This window comes from Triticum urartu, chromosome 5 (assembly GCF_003073215.2).
Source record: "Triticum urartu cultivar G1812 chromosome 5, Tu2.1, whole genome shotgun sequence".
Taxonomy (NCBI): domain Eukaryota; kingdom Viridiplantae; phylum Streptophyta; class Magnoliopsida; order Poales; family Poaceae; genus Triticum; species Triticum urartu.
The window spans coordinates 453,166,491-453,189,037 of NC_053026.1; the positions used below are offsets into that span (position 1 = coordinate 453,166,491).

General features: G+C 44.6%; 1 protein-coding gene across 5 annotated transcripts in view; it reads right to left on the minus strand.

The window, feature by feature from the left end:
• Positions 1-332: 332 nt before the first annotated feature.
• The window catches only part of LOC125509748, a 32,322-nt gene continuing 10,107 nt past the window's right edge, over positions 333-22,547 (minus strand). For 2 of the 5 annotated variants that reach the window (XM_048674781.1, XM_048674778.1), the window contains 7 exons: positions 10,492-10,529; positions 8,870-10,364; positions 8,378-8,534; positions 8,126-8,171; positions 7,809-7,855; positions 4,813-6,218; positions 333-4,683 (listed from right to left, as the gene is read on the minus strand). In XM_048674781.1, the coding sequence (XP_048530738.1) occupies positions 5,242-6,218; positions 7,809-7,855; positions 8,126-8,166 (1,065 nt within the window). In that variant the 5' untranslated portion in view covers positions 8,167-8,171; positions 8,378-8,534; positions 8,870-10,364; positions 10,492-10,529 and the 3' untranslated portion in view covers positions 333-4,683; positions 4,813-5,241. Of the gene's footprint in view, positions 4,684-4,812; positions 6,219-7,109; positions 7,856-8,125; positions 8,172-8,377; positions 8,535-8,869; positions 10,365-10,491; positions 10,530-22,547 lie in introns of all 5 variants that reach the window. The other 3 variants (XM_048674780.1, XM_048674783.1, XM_048674782.1) reach the window with 3 other exon arrangements.

The following is a 22,547-nucleotide window of genomic DNA, read 5'->3' on the forward strand; positions in this document are numbered from 1 at the left end:
TTATACATGAAAAAAAACTGAGCAGATAGTGGAACGAACAAATTAACACGGCAGGCAGACAAAAACGCATCGTACCAAGCGAATAAACTGCAAAAAATCACCACAATTGAGGACCCTAACTCAAAAAGCCATCATCTTTCGTTTTTGTTTTTCCAAAACCACCATCATTATACTGACAGTTTTTAGAAAATGCCGATTGATCGATTAGAGAAGTTTGATGCAAATTTAACAAATGGGTCCCATTGTCAGGTGCCACATGGCTGGGTTTAGACGGGTGCCCGTCACGCATGTACTCACGACGCTAAGGTTTGACCAGCTCGCGTTGCAGCAAAAGCAAATCATCAGTCCAACTCCAAATCACAGCCATCATGCCGCAGCGCACCCGCCGCTGCCCCGCGCCCGCTAGCGAGCCTGCCTTGCAGCGCCGCCGCACACCCGCCCGCAAGTATGCCTTGCAGCGCCACTGCCTCCAGCCACCGAGAGCCTTGCTTGCCTCCACGGGGAGCACCGGGGCCGCAAAGGCGGCCAACTTATGAAAGGGGACGAGGGGGCCACGGGAACCGCCGTGGCTGCCGGGCCTCGGCCAGTAGGGAGAGGCGACGGGAGTTTGGCCGCTCGTGCGCACCATCGTGCGGGACGGCGGCCATTGAGCGTCGACGGGGACGCCATGGTGGAAGGCGGCGGGCAGCACCTCTCCACAAGATGAGCACTGGTACGACTCCTAATCCGAGCTCGAACCAGGACCTCGCCGCCATCGACTCTGGTGAGGAGCTACTCCACAACGTCGCCGGTCTACATCTTCCATCACAGTAGCGGCCATGGATGAGCGAAGGTGCCGGTAGCGAGCTCTCCGGCGAGCTCATGAGCTGCTCGACGGAATGCCAGAGAGGGGTCGAGAGAGACGGGAGATGCTGACAAGTGGGCCTATATCAACTTAACGAGCTATGCAAACATTGTTGACTTTTCTTGACACGCCATCACTTACACGCGGGTTGCAGGCGTCTGGTTTTCACTGAAGCCGCTCTAATCGGTCAATCAGTGTTTTCTAAAAATTGTCAACACAATTGCAGCAGGTTTTTGAAAAAAAGAAAACGAAAGGTTGTGATTTTCTAAATTAGAATCCTCAATTATGGTGGTTTTTTGCAATTCACTTCGTCCAAACCTATTATCCACAGTTCTGCTCAACACTATTGCAATATCCAGGGTGCTTATTTCTTATTCAGACCAATTCAGTATGTGCTGATCGACACCAACCCAATTCAGTGTGTGCCGATCGACACCAACCGAACAACAGCGACATCGACATCAATTGATCCGCCGCACCAGCCGTTCGATCAGGCAACGCGTCAGCACAGCATGATCATGTCGGAAATGATGAGCCGGCACACCTGGATGCGACGGTCGCCGGTGAGCGCCGCATTAAACGAGTTATTTACCCCAAACCACCACACTTGAGACTAGAGTAACATCACGCACTCGAGCATCTTTCATAAAAAATCGTCTTTTGAACTTTTCTAGCTTTTTTTTTGAATTTACTATAGCTTAGGAGCAGATTTTTTTTTCTTTTGAGGGAGCTCAGAAGTAGATGCGCTCGGGTGCATAGATGGATTTTTGCATAGGTTCTTTACTTCTTTCTAATACTAGTTGACCCGTTGAGCCAAATGGCGCAGAGGCATGCTAAAGCCATTTACGCGATGAAAAGAATTTCCATGTGTTTAATCCCCTAATGACAGGAAACATGATGGAATGTTGTGTATAGTGATCTAGATATACACGGCTTATTTTAGTAGTATAGAGTCTAATCTAAAACGAAAATGCATGCCTTGGTATGAAAATTAAGATAGAATTGTCTTTCACAACCAGAGTGTTTTGAAAAGGTTTGTCTTTCTCAATAAAAAAAGGTTTTAGCAACCACTTAGGCATAAGCATGTATTATCTTTACTCCTTTATTAATTAGCCAAAAAATATGTGCATGTCTAACAGTATCTACAAAGTATTTAAGGTTTTACTGTCCTGGACTGCTCGGTGTCCGGCCCACGAAAGGTTTTCCTGGGCCTGCTCTGCTCGCTGTAGAATATGAAGCGGCAGGGTATGTATCCTGTTAATCCCACCTTCACACGATACATTGCGGACTGGGCGGAGACACGGCGGTGACCTGCAAGCCAAGATGATGGGAGGTGGGCGGTTACAGAGAGAGACGACACAACGACTTGCAAGCATGTGATTTATAGTCCAGTAAATATCACATGGCACTGGTAGGAACCCAATGGCCAGATATTGAATAAGGTGTGACGTTAAAGTTAGTCCAATCATCTCCCTGTCAGAACATACACAACATTTCACCTCTAAAGTTCACCTCTACATATTTTTTTACTAAACAATGTTTTGCCAGAATGTCATACACCATTTCAGCACAGCGATCCTTTTTTATATACGGAGCAACGAGAACAGGAACTAATCTTAGTGAACTAAAAGTTATTCTCCATCTTAATAAAAAGAGTCAGACAGCATACGAGCATAAAAAGAAGTCCACATCACCCCTGTGGTTTCAGAAACCGGCTAACCCACCCCCCAACTCTGAAACCAATTAACTAATCCCCTGAGATATCTAATACCAGCCAAGGCACCCCCTAATCCCAATTAAAGTGGTATCTGCCGATGGTTTTACTTGCGTGGCTGTACAGGATGGCCACGTCGGCTTGGTAGGAGGCGCAGGAGATATGAGCACGGGCCGCCGGCTGTTCCTAATTCATCCAATCCCCAATCCCCAACCCCATAGTTCATCTCTTCCTCCTCTCCTGTTCGTCGCCATGGCTGCGGGCTGAAGCTAGATGTTTGTTTGTTCTCTGGTTCTTCTCCTCCCGTTTTCGCTGCCATGGCCGCCCCTCTCCTCCCCTGATCCATTATTCTCCCATGACCTGGAAGCACCTTGAACAAGGAGCGCCCTTGCCATGGCTGAACGGAGCAGCACAATCTTATCTTGGAGTTTATGTTCAGTGTACATCGTGAGTTTTAATTGGGACAGTACAGATGCAGATATACTGAACTTTAAACTTTTTTGAAGTCAATGCCCTGTTTTGCTTTCGTTGGAATTTTTTTACGAGTAGAATGCGTCGTTGGTTCAATTTGTTGTCTATATTACTTCTCAAGGGAGACAAGGGCTGGGTGTTCCCCATCGAATTTTTGCTACAAACTGAAAGGTAAAATGCGAGTAGTACTTTAGCTTACATGAATCCTGTATGATACTAACAACATAGCTTTTCTTCAAATGGAGAAGAGAATAACAGTGGTTGCGTTTTTTGTTGGTTAGTGCGAACATCTTGGTAAGGAATCCAGGCTAGAGATCATCAGGGACGCAAGTCACACCTTGCTGTTGGAGGGGGCGAGAAGGTCAACAATTTCACCAAGTTGTTCTCCTAGATGACCCGAATAGACCTTGATTTGGCAGAGCCCAAACTGAAAGCTGCTCAGAGCATCCATTCTTTCAGGAAAACTACACCCAAAATCATCTCAGGGGCCCAAATGGTGTACATTATACTCTTTGTAGGCATGTACTAATGCTATGAGAAGAGAGAATTCAGTTTAGTTGAGATTGAGAATCAGTACATGCAAAAAGTGTTATCTTCTCTCGCTGGTGTTGTTGTCCCAGTCTAGTTGAAAAAGAAGACTTCAGAGAAAGCATTTTATTTAGGAAATGTACTTCTGAGTCTACAAACTGTTGCATATGCACCAATATATGTAATCTGAATGCAATATTTTCTTCTAACATGAATGAAAGTTTTTGTGAATTGAAAGTACTCTGTTGTTGTAATTATCATGGTTGCAAATTGGCAGCATTTTATTTACATTCGCCATCATTATTGCAAATTGGCAATAGCAGAATTAATAAACAAGACATGACGACAATTATCTGTACTGTTTCAGCTTTACTTTGGAAGAACAAATTTTTCTAAACACAGAAGTGAAATCACATAAGAACAAATCATGCCCACATCGCAAAACAGTATATGTGTCACATAACAGGGAACAAGTGCTACTAGTACCAGTTTTACATAATATAGCATGAACTAGAGCATGCATAACAGTGAATGATGTACCACAAGTTCATATTTATTTCAATGTAGGTAGGTAACTAGCAGTCAATTATTGCCATATAACCACCATTGGAATCCTGATTGGTTTGACATTGGCTGAGATCTCGACCCAGGTGTTGGTTGATAAGAAGATGATGCTGATGGAGGTTGAGATGATTGTGACTGGGCAAATGGTTCCATGCCACTTCTGAGACTTTGCTCTATTTTGTTGGATCCTCACAGTCACCTTCTTTCTAATGATTTCCATTGCCGTTATTACAGAGTAGAACCTTGATCTCATGATGGCATTATTAAATGACTCACACATGTTGTTCTCAACTGAGTCACAGAAAGAGCCAATCCTAAAGTAGGCCCTAAACCAATGCTCCGACGCGGTTTTCATCATGTCTCTTGCTCCTTCTACTGTGTTTTGTGCAAGCTTAGCCCTGTTGTAATTGAATTGGCTTCTATCTGATGACTTCGCACATGCCCAGAACATTTTCTGAAAGACCTTGTCCCTGTGTTCTTTTCTCCAGTTAGCATAAATGTGTCTTGCACACATCCTATGCTCTGCTTGAGGCACAAGCTCATTGACTGCCCTGATGAGACCCTACATAAGGGAAGAAAAAACTGACATAAGCAAATAATCTCACATCCATAAGGACAATAGGAGAGTAAGATAATTAATTATGTATCATATATGCAATAACAAAAATATGAGTAACAAAATTTAGCTCACTTTCTGTTGATCAGAGATGAGAACCCATCCTTCACCATTGTTGTTTATCTGGAGATCTTTTTGAAGAAACGCAATGAACCAGTACCAGGACTCATAGCTCTCAACCTCTACTATTGCCCAAGCTATTGGATACATCTGGTTATTTGCATCTCTGCCAATTGCACAAAGCAACTGCCCCTTGAATGCGCCCTTCAAAAAACATCCATCTAGCCCCACCACTCTTCTACATCCTGCAAGAAATCCTTTCTTGCAACCATCTAAACACATATACATTCTTTCAAACACATTACTATTAAGAATTTCTGGATTTAATGTCACTGCGATAGTGCTACCGGGGTTGCTTCTAAGCAACTCAAGCTGATAATCATAAACCCGAGCATACTCACCATCAGATAGATCAATTATCTTCTCCATAACAAATTTCTTTGCTCATTTGCATTTGGAGATGGACACATCAGCTACTAGATCCTGAAGAACAGCTTGTTGAATGTGCTCTGCCTTCCATGATGGATTGTCCCTAATTTGCCTAAAATACTTCTTTGCAATGACACCACATGTGACCAGCTTGTTGTCCCTTCTTGGAATGCAAGTGTGCTCATTATTGTACCTCCATACTAGAAACCAATCAGACCTACTAGTAATGGACCCATAAATACTCCAAGGACAGCCAGGCCAACTGCATTTTGCACTTACTCTCCTTTTCTCATCTTTTGGAAATAACAAGTGGTGATATGTTTTCAGTCCATACTTGACCAATGCATTCTTGAACACCCTACTGTCATGGAAGGCCATACCAACAGAGAATAAAGGAATTTCAGAAGTGCTATCATAAACTTTGTGCTCTGTCTTCTTCCCCTTAGGCATGTCATCCCTGTCACTTGCTTCATCATAAGATAAATCGTCTGCGCTGTCAAAATAGGGTGTCACATCACCATCACCATCATCAAGCTTGCAATCCTCTGGGACAAGGAAATCCTCTGGCACATCAACTACTTTCTCATCCTCTTCTCCAAGCATTTTGTCCCTGACCTTGTTCTTGAGTTCCCTTGCATATTTTTTGAATTCAATTGCTTCTTCGTCATCGGCAGAACTATTTTCTTCTTCTTCTAAATCAACCTCATAATCACTATCACTGCTTGTGGATTCATCTTCACCCCCTTTGTTTCTTTTTCCTTCAGCCACCTTTGATTTTCCTGCTATGGAGCCACTTCCCTTCACAACCTTCCTAGAAACTGGCAACTTCTGGGGTCGATGGAATACATGTGCATCTTCAGCTACCTCATGCATCTCCTCTGCATCTCCTCTAGATTCCTCTGAATTTCTCTTCTCTTCTGAACATTGTTCCTCTCGTTGTCCCTCTCCTTGTTCTGCCTGCCGAACAGATAGGTAACCGAGTGGTTTCATATCTGCGAAATAACAACAAAATACAACACATATATAAGCGCTCTGCACATATATAAGATCGAATCCCTATGCAATCAAACCGGTGACAAATCGCACATACATAAGCCCTCCGGATATAAACTGTTTCAATAGTCAAACCTCTAACTTAATGTACAGTCAAGCATAAAACCATCCTGGTAAAATGAGTGTAGCAACACAAATTATTATTGCTTCTGAATACTTACAAATTTCTAAAACATACGTACCAGAGTTTATATGAGTTTAGTGTATTTCAAAATTTATGATGCCCCCGTCATGCTCATGCTAAAGGTATGCATGCATCCTGGAATACACAGGGCATTTTGCAAAAGTTGATTACTTCTAGAGTACATGCAGACAGGCATCAACCTGGGTTATGGACTGTTAAGTCCAGCAGGTTTCTGAAAGAAAACTGCTGATTGCAGAGTAGCTATTTCAATGTGTACTGTAGCTCGACGGCCGACTAGTTGTTTAATTGTGATCACACAAGTACCATTGAGAAAATACTAAGACGTCAGTCGAGATTACTCATGGAGAAAAATAACAAAACTAGTAAAATGGCAGTGGTCTAAAGGGACCCGGGACCCAAATCGTATTTTCTGAATTTGAAAAAAGTCCTTTAAAATCTTCAGAACCTAGACTGTTCAAGTGCATAGAGATAATCTTGGTGTACATACATTAACTCAGCAAACACTACTCGGGTGAAACTATGGTGCGTTAGTACTAATCACCGGACTGATCGAGGACTATATAGTTGGCGTCTGACATCTAAATTCAGAAAGGGTCGTTGCAGCCTTGCAGGTGTGCAAGTTTCAATGCGTAGTCAACACAGAGAAGTACGTGTGTGCTGGGCATGAAAGAGATGAGCGCCTAACCTGGACTCCTGGAGTCGTCGCGCTGCTACCTTCAAGCGGCGATCATCCCGTCTTGCCCCGCCGCCGTCTTGTCGAAAGGAAATAAGGGAGACGATGCCCAAACAAACCGGAGGAGCAGTTAAGTCTCAGACCCACCCTACCAAGCCGACGTGGCCATCCTGTACAGCACGCAAGCAAAACCATCGGCAGATACCACTTTAATTGGGATTAGGGGGTGCCTTGGCTGGTATTAGATATCTCAGGGGATTAGTTAACTGGTTTCAGAGTTGGGGGGGGTGGGTTAGCCGGTTTCTGAAACCACAGGGGGTGATGTGGACTTCTTTCTACGAGCATATTGCCACCGTAAGCAATTTCCCCTTGTGGTGATAGCAAGAGGAATCTGGAAAAAATGTTCAATGATGGCTATGATCTGCATATGATTCATGATTGGAAGTTAGTGTACACAAATGGTTGATCAGACAAAACACCAGATGTCCAATCACGCTAACAGTTAGTAGTTGGCATTACTTTCTCTTCCGAAGCGCGCACATTCGAGTTCAGTATGGATGCACTGAGCGCTTAAGACAGGGGCAAGCATGAGCCAAAACAGAACACAACTCTGCCAAATCCTGACTGTTAACACAATCTAAACTAATGACCATGACAACACATACGAAAGAAAAGAATGCAGCAGCTAGATAGAAAAGGAAGTGAGCAAACCTCCACTGGCAGAACAAACAAGCAGCAACCTGCAGAGATCATACAGCCTGCGAGATAAAAGGGAAGGAAATCGTCAGGGCAGAAGCATTAATCCAAAAGAACTTCATCTCCACTGACCATGCAGATGTAAACTGGAACAGCAAGGCTGTTCCAACATTCTAGAGAATTCAGAAAAAGCCCTAAGATTATGGCCTTAAACAAACAACGACCTATAAATTCTCACCACCCTTCCAACTCGCCGGTGAGAATTTATAGGTCGTACGACCTAGTATTAACAAAGATCATGCAGTAGCTAGCAAGAAAGGGAGGGAACAAACCTCGACCGACATAACAAAGAAGCAGCAGCCTCGAAGATCATACAACCTGTGAAACAAAAAAGGAATCTGGTCAGAAGGAAAAACAAGCATAGCCTATTCTTACATGACTGTATATAAAGATTCCCAGCCAAAAATTGCAGCCTATACTAATACACGACTGAATATCAAGATCATCAGGATAAATAGTTTCCTTACAGAATCATGTACGCTTGTGCATTTAATTAAACATCTAAATAAAGATAAAGGATATACCATCTTTCCATCTGATAATCTCCGGTAGTCAACCACTCATAATATCTTGAAAAGGAGATTGTGCCTATAATTGGGAGGATCTTGTGAAATGTTTAATCTAGTTATCCTTGCCTTCCCTGCAGATTACCGCTGGTGCAGTACTAATTGTTCAAAAATTCTGCAATATAGAGTTAATATGGAGTATATTGAGAGTACGATCAAACAAAAAAAATTCAGAAGAAATGGCAAGAGTTTCCAACATTGCAAATAAACAATAGACCGGACAAAAAAGTCAAAAGCTTGTAGACACAAACACAAACTCTCTCCGTCCGGAATTACTTGTCATCGAAATGGATGAAAATTGATGTATCTAGAACTAAAACACATCTAGATACATCCATTTCGATGACAAGTAATTCCGGACGGAGGGAGTAGTTGCTACCCAAACCTTTGACCAGAAATGACTTGAATATTTATTTTTCTTAGATTGCAAGGAGCAGATTATTAGATTACCTAGTACTGCTTACAAAAAGCATACGTAACCTTCTCTTCAACTTGTGAGTAGGTTGAATCCGATGTTCCAGCGCATGGTCCCCTGCTGTGCACACACAATTGGGCGATCCAAGTGCAAGTACTCGCACGCCAATGGAAGGCAGACTGCGTGCACGATGACACACAACCCGCTCTATTTCCTTCCTGCTGTTTTTCCTTCACAAGGAAAGATAACTATGGAATCAACATTAAACTTCAGAGAATAAGATAAAGCTGAATTACATATCCATACGGAAAACACCCAGAACTGAGAAATGACATAGGAATTGAGAGCTGAATTAGAGAGAGCACATAGCCATGTGAGAGATGACATAGGAATTGGGAAAATATAATCGGACCAAAATCTAGCAAATTCTTCCAAACATATCCTAAAGTAATTTAGAAAATGTGTCTTCATATTTTCACTACGAAAACGCTAATAAATCAAAAGAAACTGAAGGTAAACGAAAAGTGGCTTGATCAGGAGCTGCACTACTGACCATTAAATAAGCAGCAGTGCAACACTCTCCATCAGCCAACCACCTACTGGGCATCCACAATTTTGATTTAAAATGAGATCCTTTGTTAATAGGTGAGAACCTGTCATTGCAATTGACATGTTCAGGCACAATTTAATTTAATTATTATTGTCGGTGTCTTCAAAGCATTATCAATGAATAAGATGGAAGGTATTAAGTTACCAAACTGACATGGCAACACAAATAGTTCTACTGGCAATCAGATAAATCACGCGTGTAAGCAATATAAAAAGGATCATACATAATAAATCATGCATGTAAGAAATATGAAGTGCAGGTTTCTGTGCACCTAGCACTTCTCATTTTCACATAGAAAGGTACAATCAGATGTCAAAACAACAGTATATGTTCAAGGCAGATAGATGGACGTGGTACAAAGAAGCATCAGTGGTACAAAGAAGGATCAGAGTATTGCTGGGTTGGCACAGTATCCCAGTGTTAATGTACATATGGTGGAAGTTTAGGAATGAGTTCACTTCTTTAACAAAATAGGAAAAGTGTGGCCTGTAGCATGAAGAATAAATTCAAGAAAGTAAACTGATGGGCAGGGAACCATTATTTAAATTCCCATGGTGAATTTCCCTACAAAAGTCCTGCAGTAGGAAAAGCACATGACATAGAAAAAAAATAGGAAGTGGGTCCTTGTGTTTATCTTCTGCAAAACATGGCTATTTTCAACATAACCATGTAACTATTTTATGCTGCACAATCAAAATCATTAAGAAATTAGTCTCTTAATCTTCTCTTTGTATGTGCCACACTGCAAACAGAAGGCCCAGGAAAATGTCAAATTGCACAGAATAAATGAGTCATGGCGGGGAGAGCAAACCAGCTTACTTTCCACACAAACCTGAATCGCAACTATCCTAACTTCATCGGCTGTAGCATGGCTATTTTGGGGACGGGACTGTTGCTTTGACTGTAACCCAGTCACCAACCTGCAAGCACAAATAGAAGATGGGATCAAATGATTTGCCCTACAAATTTAGGACAAAGAATAGCTCTAACGCAAAACAACAACAACTATAAAGTAGCTAAAGAAGGGGAAAGTAAGAGACCTCATACCTTAAAATCATCGAACTTCTCCATGCTGATGGATCCGCCTGCCAAGGTGCAGATTGATTAGGAATATCAATTATGAGCAGACCATCGCTCTCGATATCGATTATTTCCTATTATGTGTAGAGTTTCTAAAAATGAGAGTACTTGTTGCTAGCAAGTAAAAGGATCTATGATGAGTACTTGTATCCACTATACAGAGAACATTTCTCTTTGTCAAATGACTTCAATGAATCATAATAAAAGAGCATGTCTTCAAGAACAAACATTAACTCAATGTTGAATTGAGGAACAGTACCAATGGAAAAAGACAGGAAGAAAGGAAACTACAATGACAGGCAACTTCTTTGCCCTGACAATATAGGAAACCAAAGCCTGCAAATTGGAAGAGGACATCACATTTAAATTACCTCTGATACACTGTTCAAGAAATCGGCTTATCGGTCGATTTATCGCTCATTGTGTGGTGACCGCTAAGATTAGGCCTTATCTTTGATATTTATCATTCGGACTGATTTATCGCTCTGAAAGGCGATAAATCGTTAGATTCCTGATTAATCGGGCTGGGCCCCTAACGTCAGAAAGACCAAAAGGCTAAATTTTGGCTCCCCTAAGGCGCCTACGGTGGCCTTCCCGCATAGCCACAACACATAATTGGGATTTCCCCCACTCAGTTAGGGTTTCAGCCTCCCCACCAGGCCGCAATGCAAGATTCACCACGCCGCTGCACCCTGCTCACCTCCGGCGGCCCTAGCTAGCACCACCCGAGCTAGGCGCCCTCTAGATCCCCCTCTCCTCTTCCACGGGACCTCAACCAGCAGAGCGGCAGAACCATCTCCAACTCCTGCATCGCCATCGCGACTCCTCTGCAACTCCCATCGCCGACGGCTGGATCTGCTCCCCGTCGCCATGTCTTGCTACAGCAGCACCGGAGCTGCGCCCCTCTTCCTCTACCAGCACTGGAGCTGCGCCACTCTTCCTCTCGCAGCACCGGGGCCATCTCCATCACCGGCGGCTGGTGTTGCTCGCCGCTGCCACCCTTCCCCCAGCAGCAGTAGAGCGGCTCCATCCTCTGCTTCCTACTCCGATGAACAGCAGTAGCTAGACACGCCATACCTTCTCCAGCAGCAAGACGAACGGCTCCATCCTCTCCTGGTATTGTTTCTTTGTCACGCGGCTCTCCTCTTTTAAGCTTTCAAACTACAGCTACTGTCATTTCTTCTGTCGATAAAAATGAGTGCCAGCTGCTGTCATTTCTTCAGTCAATAACTGTGGTTGTAAGCAAGTCTTATTGTCAATAACTGAGGTTGCAAGCAAATTGTCATTTCTTCAGTTAAAACTACCTACTAGTAGTGATAAAAATCAGTCGTTTTTTTAGTTTAACTGCAGCTACTGACTACTAGTTGTTGTTGCCCTTCAGTCATTCAGTCACTAGTGATAAAATTCAGTCAGTTTTGGGTGTAACAAAATCAACTACAGAATCACAATAGTGCAGAATCATGCGATAAATCACGAGTGGACATGGTGCCAGGCGAGGTCGGTATCCCGCCCGCCCATTCCCAAGTGATTCGTGCATATATTATACGGTGAGCATGTATATTCATTTCTCTGCACCATATCCGTTGCCCTGAGTGCAAAGCCGGGCATGTGGTCTGGTTCATTTCAGGCAGTAGTAAACCCGGGGAGGCATTTCTATAGCTGTGATTGCCATGGTGTAGTAAGTTCATCATCTACTGTTCCATACATCGTTTGCACTCTGTCCGACTAACGCAAATGAGGATGCAGACTTTGGAAGCGGAAGAACAAGTATATACAGTACTTGAGTGCTAGATGGAGCCACCTAACATAGCAAACATCCAGCTTGCTTGGAAATGCTCATGCTGCCCAACCCTTCTTCATCAGTTCTCCTTGTTCATTTCTCACAGCGTGCCGCAGGCCACCACAATGTGTTCATCAAAGTCCCAGCTTATCTCCACACCTCCTGAAGAACCTTTTCATCTTGGGCGTTGCGAACATGCTGCTGATGGCCATGATCTGCATGCACAAATTCTGAAGCGACCCCTCGTGCGATGGATTTGATCTTGTTCCCATATGTACCCGGCGAGATGGATTTGCTGTAGTTCCTCTATGTAACCAACGGGCGATGGATTCGCTCTAGTCCCCTTATGTATTCTTCTTCCCTTCTTCTCCATGTACTGCATGTATCTGCCAGTCCCAGCTGCGTCATACGTACGCAGCAGGCTGCCCTATCAATAATACATGTCCATCGTTTGTGAGCATGAAGCATTAACTTCGGCTAATTGCGTGAGACAGTGCAAAATTAATTACTAAACTACGTAACGACCAGAGGCAGGGAAGGCATTGATCCCACCTGCAATAATGCTCGGCCAGCCGACATGCGATGGGAATCAATACACCCAGCTGCCATGCAAAACATTAAAGCACCCAGCAAGCCATTAATGTGTCATCAACGCAACGTCCTTTTCCATCGCCGGGGACGCGCACGTGGCTCATGTATTCATACGAATGTAAATGACGCCCTGGGCCACACGGCATGGCGTATAACGCGATGTATTCATAAAGCTGGTAATTAACCTGTCAAGTATTTGTGAATGGCCTATAATAAGTAGGCATCGCGACGCGCGGGTGGATGGACTGGATTACGGCAGCGCGTGGCTGCATGTCCCAAAAATTCACGTCCAGAATCATGTACAGAATAAGTTGCCCATCTATGCTATTGCCCTTTTCTTTTATGTACAGAATAAGAATCATCAATCATATACAGAATAAGTTGCCCTTTTATTAGTCTGATTCTCATACATGTTGTTGCCCTTTTTTCAGATGGCTGCTTCCGATGCTTCTGGGGTTACAAGTTCCAGACTTAAGAGAAACTCGGATGACATGGCATGGGAGTTTGCTATGCTGATTGATCCAGATGATCTGCAAAGAGTCAAGTGCAAGCTTTGTGGAAAAGTGATGTCAGGAGGGGTGACTAGGATGAAGCAACACATTGCTCAGATCAAAGGGTCAGTGACAAGTTGCATGCAAGCCACACTAGAACAGCAAGCTCGGTGTAAGGATGCATATGAGGCGCCAAAGAAGAAGAAGCAAAAGCTACAGGAAGAAAATGAAGTAAGAGCCTTGGTGACGAACATCACCATGTCAAGAGTCCATTTGGCAAGTGACACGTGCGACCTCTACTTCACATACATAAAGGTGAATCATCTCCTTTACACGTGTTCACTTGACCCCTTAGAGAATGGTATACTACTTGACATTCCTCTCGTGTGCATGCATAGGTATTGCCGGAGCTTCACTGACGACGACAAGGAGCGCAAGCGCCAAGGAACACCTACACCATCCGCGAGGGAAGCTTGGAAGCGAAGACAGAAGAAGACGGAGCTGCAATAAAGCTACAGCCACCGGATGTCCGATGATCCACGGACGTCCGACGCGACCACGCCCAGGCCAGCCAGAAGAACCGCAACCAATGCACACTACAGCGGCCGAACGACCGACGAGACACCGGATGTCCGACACACTACAGCCACCGGACGACCGGACGCTACCGGAAATCTGGCGACGCCTGTCCAGAGAAGAAACATCGAAAGTCCGATGCCCTCCGGACGACCGGACGACTCCAACACTGCCTGTGCGCAGCCGGGCCTTTGGCCTTGTACCCCTCTCCCACTTACTCTTTCGTGGCTTAGACTATAAATAGACCACCTCCACCTCCTTTCTAAGGTTAGCAAATATGATAGCTCATCTTAGTTGAGCTTTGCTCCTACCTACTCTTCTCTTGAGAGAGAGAGAGACCACTCCCATGGAGTTCAAGACCTCCATGTGAGCATGTGAGAAGATCCCGAGGGATTCAAGACCCCACTTGTGGGAAGGATCTACCTAGATCATACCAAGACCCCATCTCCTTTGGATTTGGGATGAACTCTACCTTGTATCTTTCCCTTTGTTGTTCATGTACCTTGTGGAACTATGTGTTTGTTAGTCTAGTGGATGTGTGATTGGACTTGTTCTTGAGTGTTTCCCCTCCTCCATTCTTCCTCGTGTTCATCGTGTTCTTCGTGTTCTTCGCGGGAATCCGCTCCAATCATGAAAGATCGGCTGAAACCGGGTCTAGCCCATATCATATGGTATCATAAGCCATGTTGATGACGAATTTGGAGTCCTCCCCCTCTGTTTCTAGCCTAATTTTGTGTGTTTTCGTCCCAATTCGAAAATCCCGCCCCAAATTTTTTTGACGTTGTTCTGGTGCCGCTCTTCTCGAGACGACTTCTTATCGTGACATTGTTGCTCATCTTGAGTGGCAACATGCGATGGCATAGATTGCGACCCTTGAGCGCACCGACTCGTGGTAACACAATTCCCTTCCTCATCGTACTCATCCCATCACTTGTAAGTGGGTTTGCAAGGTTAGGACCTTGATGGTTCTCTTGAATGTTACAAAGCTCGTAGTGTGGTCCGTGGCTTTAGGCAGGAACATGGTGATGACACATTTGCTCCTATGCCCCAGATGACCACTCTTCGTACACTTCTCGTTGTGGCTTCTATTCACCACTAGTTTGTCTCTCAACTGCTCTCAAAAATGCCTTTCTTAAGGGTGAGTTGCATGACACGCTCTACATGTAGCCTCCACCTAGGTATCCCCTTCTTGATGGCATGACTGCGATCGGTTTTGGCGAGTGCTCATGATCTGCAATTTATATCCACGTTTTCGCTCATTGTCAGAATTTTCTCCTATAAGTCGATGACATGATCATCACTCGTGACGACTCTGAGTACATTGCCTTTGTGGAGGCTCGTATTACCCAGTAGTTTCTTATGCCTGATCTTGGTCCACTTCGCTACTTCCATGAGATTGAGGTTTCTTCCACCTCTGAGGCTCTTTATTTCCCAAGAGAGGTATATCCAAGATCTTCTTGCTTATGCTGCTCTTGCTGATGAGCGCACTATTGACTCCTATAGACCTCAATGTTCACCTTTGTACTTCTAACGGTTTGGCCTTGCACTATTGACTCCTATGGACCTCAGTGTCCACCTCTGTACTTCTAACGGTTTGGCCTTGTCTCATCTAACGCACTAATGTCATCCTGTTGAGGGTCTTGTCTATTAGTAGATGTCACTCGTCCAGACATTTCATAACCCATCAAATTCTAAGTCAGTTTTTCTACGCTCCCGCTTCGACCCATAGTCACCTCCTTTGTGTTCTACGATATCTTCGCCTAGACATTTATCACTTGTTTCGTTGCATTTGCTACGTTCTTCTTGAACGACGTGAGCGCACCAAACCGAGTACTCAGCCTGTTGAATGTGTCTTATCGGTTACAGTGATGAGCACAAGGGCTATCGATAGTCAGATATGCATTTCTTGATATGTGACTTTCGATGAGTCTCGTCCTTCTATCCTCGTCCATCCTCTCCTTTGCCTCCCCATTGAAGATATTTCTTTACTCAATTTCCCCGATACACCTACCACTCATGTATTGCCCTCGTCCACCATCCCATTGTTTCTTCCCATACTACTGTTGTGGACCCATGTTATCATCACTTGTGGCTTCACCACCTTGTTCATTGCCTGAGGCTACCTCACCTCGCTCGTCCTATGAGGATTCCCCAATGATTCCTCCTCGTCCTCTTTTACTACAATGATCGTGTGTATGTTGTGGATGCTGCTGGTGTGCCATTTTCATCTAATTAGCTCAACCTGCTTATGGCTTCACACTCACCCCCTTCCGCCCATTGACAAATATGGTTATTCTGGCGCCCCTCTTCTCAAGAAGACTTCTTATCATGGCGACATTGTTCATTTTGAACGGCAACATGTGATGGCAAAAGAGATTGCCACTCTTGAGCGCACCATCACATGGGATGTAATTTCCCTTCCATCTTGTGCTCGTCCCATCACTTGTAAGTGGGTCTACAAGGTTAAGACTGATGGTCCTCTTGAGCATTACAAAGCTCGTATTGTGTCCTATGGCTTGGCCCGCATGACCACTCTTCCCACAGTAGTCTATCGTTGTGGCTTCTATTCGTCGCTAGTCTATCTCTCAACTTTATGTCAAGAATGTCTTTCTCCTCCTAATGCTCTCTTCCTCCACACCTCCCATGCACTCTCCGCTAGCATCCTTTGCCTGGTTGCGGGTTGCTCTATGCCATGCCTCGGTACCACGTTTGTGTTCCCTTGATGGGCTCCCTGATGGGCGCCGCAATAGCCAAATGCTCGAGCGCCGCCGTGGAAGAGAGGTGAAAAATGTTCACAAATTGGAATAAAATCACATATTTGAAAAATAAGTTCAGGAACTCGAAAAAAGTTCACGCACAAATTCGGGAAGAGGTTCGTAAATGTGGAAAAAGTATACAAAATTTTAAAATATTCACAAATTTGGAAAAGGTTTAATAATTTAAAAAATGTCCACAAATTTGAAAAAGAACTCAAAACACGAATTTGGGAAGAAGAATTTGGAGAATGTTCATGGACTCGAAACACAAATATGGGAAGAAGTTTGAGAAACTGAAAAATGGACTTGAAAAAAGTTCATTAGCTTGAAATATCATGAATACGAAGGTCACAAACTCAAAAAAAAAGTTCACAAGTTTAAAGAAGGAAAAATAAAAATTAAGAGGAAAAACAAAATTAAAAGATAAAAAGAAAACCAAAAAGGACCAAATAGAAAACCAGGCAAAAAACAGATGTAAAAAAAGCACAAAAACCAGACAAGAAAGACAGAAGAAAAATACGAGTGTGCGGTGCGAAAAAGTAAACTGGCAAAGGCCCAAGGTCAAATGGGATGTGCGCTTTGTTTACCAAAACAATAGAAAGTGGCGCCTTAAGCGTTGAATAGGGTTTGGAGTGGGAAAGAAGTGAAAACGTTGTCTAGGGGCTCGAAGCCAAGCGTGTTAGGATTAGGGTCATCACACAAGTACTTTACTTGTTGGCCCTCGGAATTGTGACTCCCAAGGCCTTGAGGAGCTTCACTGGCTTCACCTTCCCTCTGCTGCCATCGCCGCCAATCTCTCCACCTCACCTCATCTACCGGCTCTCGGAGGCGTCATCGTTTTGTTCACTTGTGTGGCTCTCGTCACCCATCCTTAGTTCGACGTGGTCTTCTTGGATCTATCTTTGGCAGTGTGTCTTTAGACTGGCGGTGTCTCTTTAGACTATCAGGTTTCTCAACTTGGTAAATAGGTTTGGTTAGTTTATCCTCATAGCGATATTGTGTCTCGACGTCCTTTCAATCTCGTTCGCTCTGATATTTGAGATAGAACTCCCTTTGCTTCGAAAGGAGGCCATCTCCACTATACCTTTATAGACGATTTCTCTCAATGCGCATGGACATATTTTCTGCCTTATAGTGAGGACTTATCAATCTATAAGAAGTTTGCCGCTGGGGTTCATACCCAATTTTCTCCACTCCTATCTGTATCTTCCATGCAAATTCAGCTCGTGAGTATATCTCTAATTTGCTGCGCGGATTCCTTGCTAAGCAAGGCCCACTCGCGCAGTCTCTTGTCCAGGTACTCATGCTCATGTTCCTGCATTTTCAGTCTGCCAAAAAACTTGTGGTCGAACACTTCTATATGTCGATCATCACTAGCGACGACTCTTAAGTTCATTGCCATTGTGAAGGCTTGTCATAGTGAGTTTCTTATGACCGATCTTGGTCCGCTTCACTACTTCCTAGAGATTGAGGTTTCTTTCTACATCTAATGGTTTCTTTATTTCCTGGGAGAAGTATATCCATCTATCTCATAAACCTTCAGCCATCCACTGCTCCGCAAGGTGGTGTTCCATTCAAGCGTCTCTTTGATCGTTTCTTGATTATTCGGTGCTTCAATTGTTTGGTTGTGTTTCCTATGTCCTTCTTGCCCCTTGTTAAGGCACCAAACTGACTGCCAATCTGTTGAGTATGTCCTCATAGGATACAGTGATGAGCATACGGGATATCGTTGTTGGGATCATATTTGTTGTTGGATCTACACGTGCCCATTTCCTTACTTTCCCAACACTCTTATCACTCCTGTTGAGCCGTTATCCATTCATCATACTCCTCCTGCTTCTTTGACTGTTGCAGATCCAACATAATCTCATATGATTTCCTCACATCGCTTATCACAAACCTTCATCACTGCTAGCTTCCTTGTCACCATGACTTAAGATTGTCTCGATGATTCCTGCTCGTACTCTGCTATATTTTCCTCACTTTTATACACGTCATCCGCGTGTTGTGGGTGTGTCTACTAATGTGACATCTTCCCTGTCTCAGCCTACTTATGGCTTGCGTCCTCGTCTGCTTCCTACTTGTGGTCTTCCAAGCGTTGAAGCTGCTATTCTTGAGACGACTTCTTATTCTAACGTTGTTCATCGTGAATAGCAGCATGTGATGGCGTCGAAGCTTGATTGATGCTCTTGACCACATCGGCGTGTGGGATCTCATTTCTCTTCATCGTGCTTGTCTCATCACTTCTAAGTGGATCTAAAAGGTTAAGACTAATGGTTCTCTTGAGTGTTACAAAGCTCATATAGTGGTGACAACATGGTCATGACAATGATGAGACATTTGCTCCTATAATGGCCAACATGACCACTCTTCGCAGACTTTTCATCGTGGCTTCTGTTCGCCGCCGATATGTCTCAACTGGCGACGACTCACAAGTACATTGCCTTTGTGAAGGCTCGTCATAATGAGTTTCTTATCTCTGATCTTGGTCCTCGTCACTACTTGCAATTGAGGTTTCTTCTACACTAATGGCTTCTTTATTTCCTAAGAGAAGCATATTCAGGATCTTATTGCTCGTGCTGCTCTTACTGATGAGCACACTCATCCACCTTGTGTCCACCTCCGCTCCCTGTAAGTCCGGATGGGCATCCTTTGCCTGGTGGTGAATTGCCATGTGTGCTGTCTCGATCCCACATCCCGTGTTCCCTTTATGGGCGACACCATAACCGCACGCTCGAGCACCACCAATGGCGAGCAAGAGCTCGGACAATCGGTGCATACCTGGATTTTATGCACAGGACACGCCCGAGAACACGGCACTACCTATCGCCAAGGCCAAGGGCACACTGTAGGAGAACGTGGGATGCTTAATCAAGTGCGTGACACAAAATCCACAAACAAGATAAGGACACCAACCCGAATCAGCGGGGAACGAAGAGTGCACAGGCACATGGGATGCTGGATCAAGTCCATCTGCTGCCACTACAGCCAGTCTCTCCGCCTCTATTGCCTTGTTTACAAGTTATTTTCAGAAGTGGCATCATCTCCTCGAGTCACTTGTGTCCCTCATCTCTCATCCTTAGTTCGACGTGGTCCTTTGGATCCGTCTCCGATGATGTCTTTAGACTGTCAGGGTTGTCGGCTGGGTAAACAGGTCCAATTACCTTATACTCATAGCGAGACTATGTCTCAGCGTCGTTTCGACCTTGTTCTCTCTGATGTCTGGGTCCATCTCCTTTGCCTCAAAAGTAGGCCATCGCTAGTATATTATCTTTGTAGATGATTTCTCTCCACACACCTGGATATATTTTATTTCTTCTCATAGTGAGGTCTTATCTATATATAAGCGTTTTGCTGCCACGGTTCACATTCAGTTCTCTACGCTTATTGTGTTATGCGATGACTCTACTAAAGAGTATATCTCCAAGCTCTTGCGTGGAGTCCTTGTTGAGCAGGGTGCTGTTGCTCAAATCTCTGTTCTTGGTGCTCAACTGCTCATGCTCAAAATGGCGTCGCAAACATCGTCACCTTGAGAAGGCTCATGCTTTGATGGTCGTCTCCTCTCTTCCGCCGCACTTTCGGGCCGAGCCTTTCAGCACTTCCATCTGTCTCATCAATCTTTAGCCATCAGCTCCTTGATAGGGTGGCGTTCCTTTCAAGCGTCTATCTAACCGTTTCTTGATTATTTGGCGCTTCAATTGTTTGGCTGTGTTATGTCCTTGCCCCTCGTGAAGGCACCAAACTGACTGCCAATCTATTGAGTGTGTCTTCATAGGATACAACGATGAGCATACAAGATATCGTTAGGGAACATGTTGGTTGTTGGATGCCTATTTCTAGGGATGTGACTTTTGTTGAGTCTCACCCCTTCTACCCGTGCTTATTTTCATCAACTTCTTTATTGGAGGATATCTCTTTCCTCACTTTCCCGACACTCCTATCACTCCTGTTGAGCCGTTATCCATTCATCGTACTCCTCCTGCTCCTCCGACTATTGCAGATCCAACATCATCTCCTATGATTTCCTCACCTCGATTATCACAAACCTTCATCACTGCTAGCTTCCTTGTCACCATGACTTAAGATTCTGCCGATGATTCCTGGTCGTAATCCGCTATCTTTTCCTCACTTTTATACACGTCATCCGCATGTTGTGGGTGTGTCTACTAATGTGACTTCTTCCCTGTCTCGGCCTACTTATGGCTTGCGGCCTCGTCCGCTTCCTACTTGTGGTCTTCCAAGCGTTGGCGTTGCTATTCTTGAGACGACTTCATATCCTAACGTTGTTCATCCTGAATAGCAGCATGTGATGGCGTCGAAGCTTGATTGATGCTCTTGACCACATCGACGCGTGGGATCTCATTTCTCTTCCTCGTGCTCGTCTCATCACTTCTAAGTGGATCTAAAAGGTAAGACTGATGGTTCTCTTGAGTGTTACAAAGCTCACTAGTGGTGAGAACATGGTCATGACTATGATGAGACATTTGCTCCTATAATGGCCAACATGACCACTCTTCGCAGACTTTTCGTCGTGGCTTCTGTTCGCCGCCGGTATGTCTCAACTGGCGACGACTCACAAGTACATTACCTTTGTGAAGGCTCGTCATAATGAGTTTCTTATCTCTGATCTTAGTCCACGTCACTACTTGCGATTGAGGTTTCTTCTACCTCTAATGGCTACTTTATATCCTAACAGAAGCATATCCAGGATCTTATTGCTCGTGCTGCTCTTACTAATGAGCACACTCTTCCACCTTGTGTCCACCTCCGCTCCCTGTAAGTCCGGATGGGCATCCTTTGCCCGATGGCGGATTGCTATGTGTGCTGTCCCGATCCCACATCCCGTGTTCCCTTTATGGGCGACACCATAACCGCACGCTCGAGCACCACCAATGGCGAGCAAGAGCTCCGACAATCGGCGCATACCTAGATTTTATGCACGGGACACGCCCGAGAACACGGCGCTACCTATCGCCAAGGCCAAGGGCACACTGTAGGAGAACGTGGGATGCTTAATCAAGTGCGTGACACAAAATCCACAAACAGAACAAGGACACCAACCCAAATCAGCGGGGAACGAAGAGTGCACAGGCACGTGGGATGCTGGATCAAGTCCATCCGCTGCCACTACAGCCAGTCTCTCCGCCTCCATTGCCTTGTTTACAAGTTATTTTCAGATGTTGCATCATCTCCTTGACTCACTTGTGTGGCCCTCGTCTCTCACCCTTAGTTCGACGTGGTCCTCTTGGATCCGTCTCCGATGATGTCTTTAGACTGTCAGGGTTGTCGGCTGGGTAAACAGGTCCAATTACCTTATACTCATAGCGAGACTATGTCTCAGCGTCGTTTCGACCTTGTTCTCTCTGATGTCTGGGTCCATCTCCTTTGCCTCAAAAGTAGGCCATCGCTAGTATATTATCTTTGTAGATGATTTCTCTCCACACACCTGGATATATTTTATTTCTTCTCATAGTGAGGTCTTATCTATATATAAGCGTTTTGCTGCCACGGTTCACATTCAGTTCTCTATGCTTATTGTGTTATGCGATGACTCTACTAAAGAGTATATCTCCAAGCTCTTGCGTGGAGTCCTTGTTGAGCAGGGTGCTGTTGCTCAAATCTCTGTTCTTGGTGCTCAAGTGCTCATGCTCAAAATGGCGTCGCAAACATCGTCACCTTGAGAAGGCTCATGCTTTGATGGTCGTCACCTCTCTTCCGCCGCACTTTCGGGCCGAGCCTGTCAGCACTTCCATCTGTCTCATCAATCTTTAGCCATCAGCTCCTCGATAGGGTGGCGTTCCTTTCAAGCGTCTATCTAACTGTTTCTTG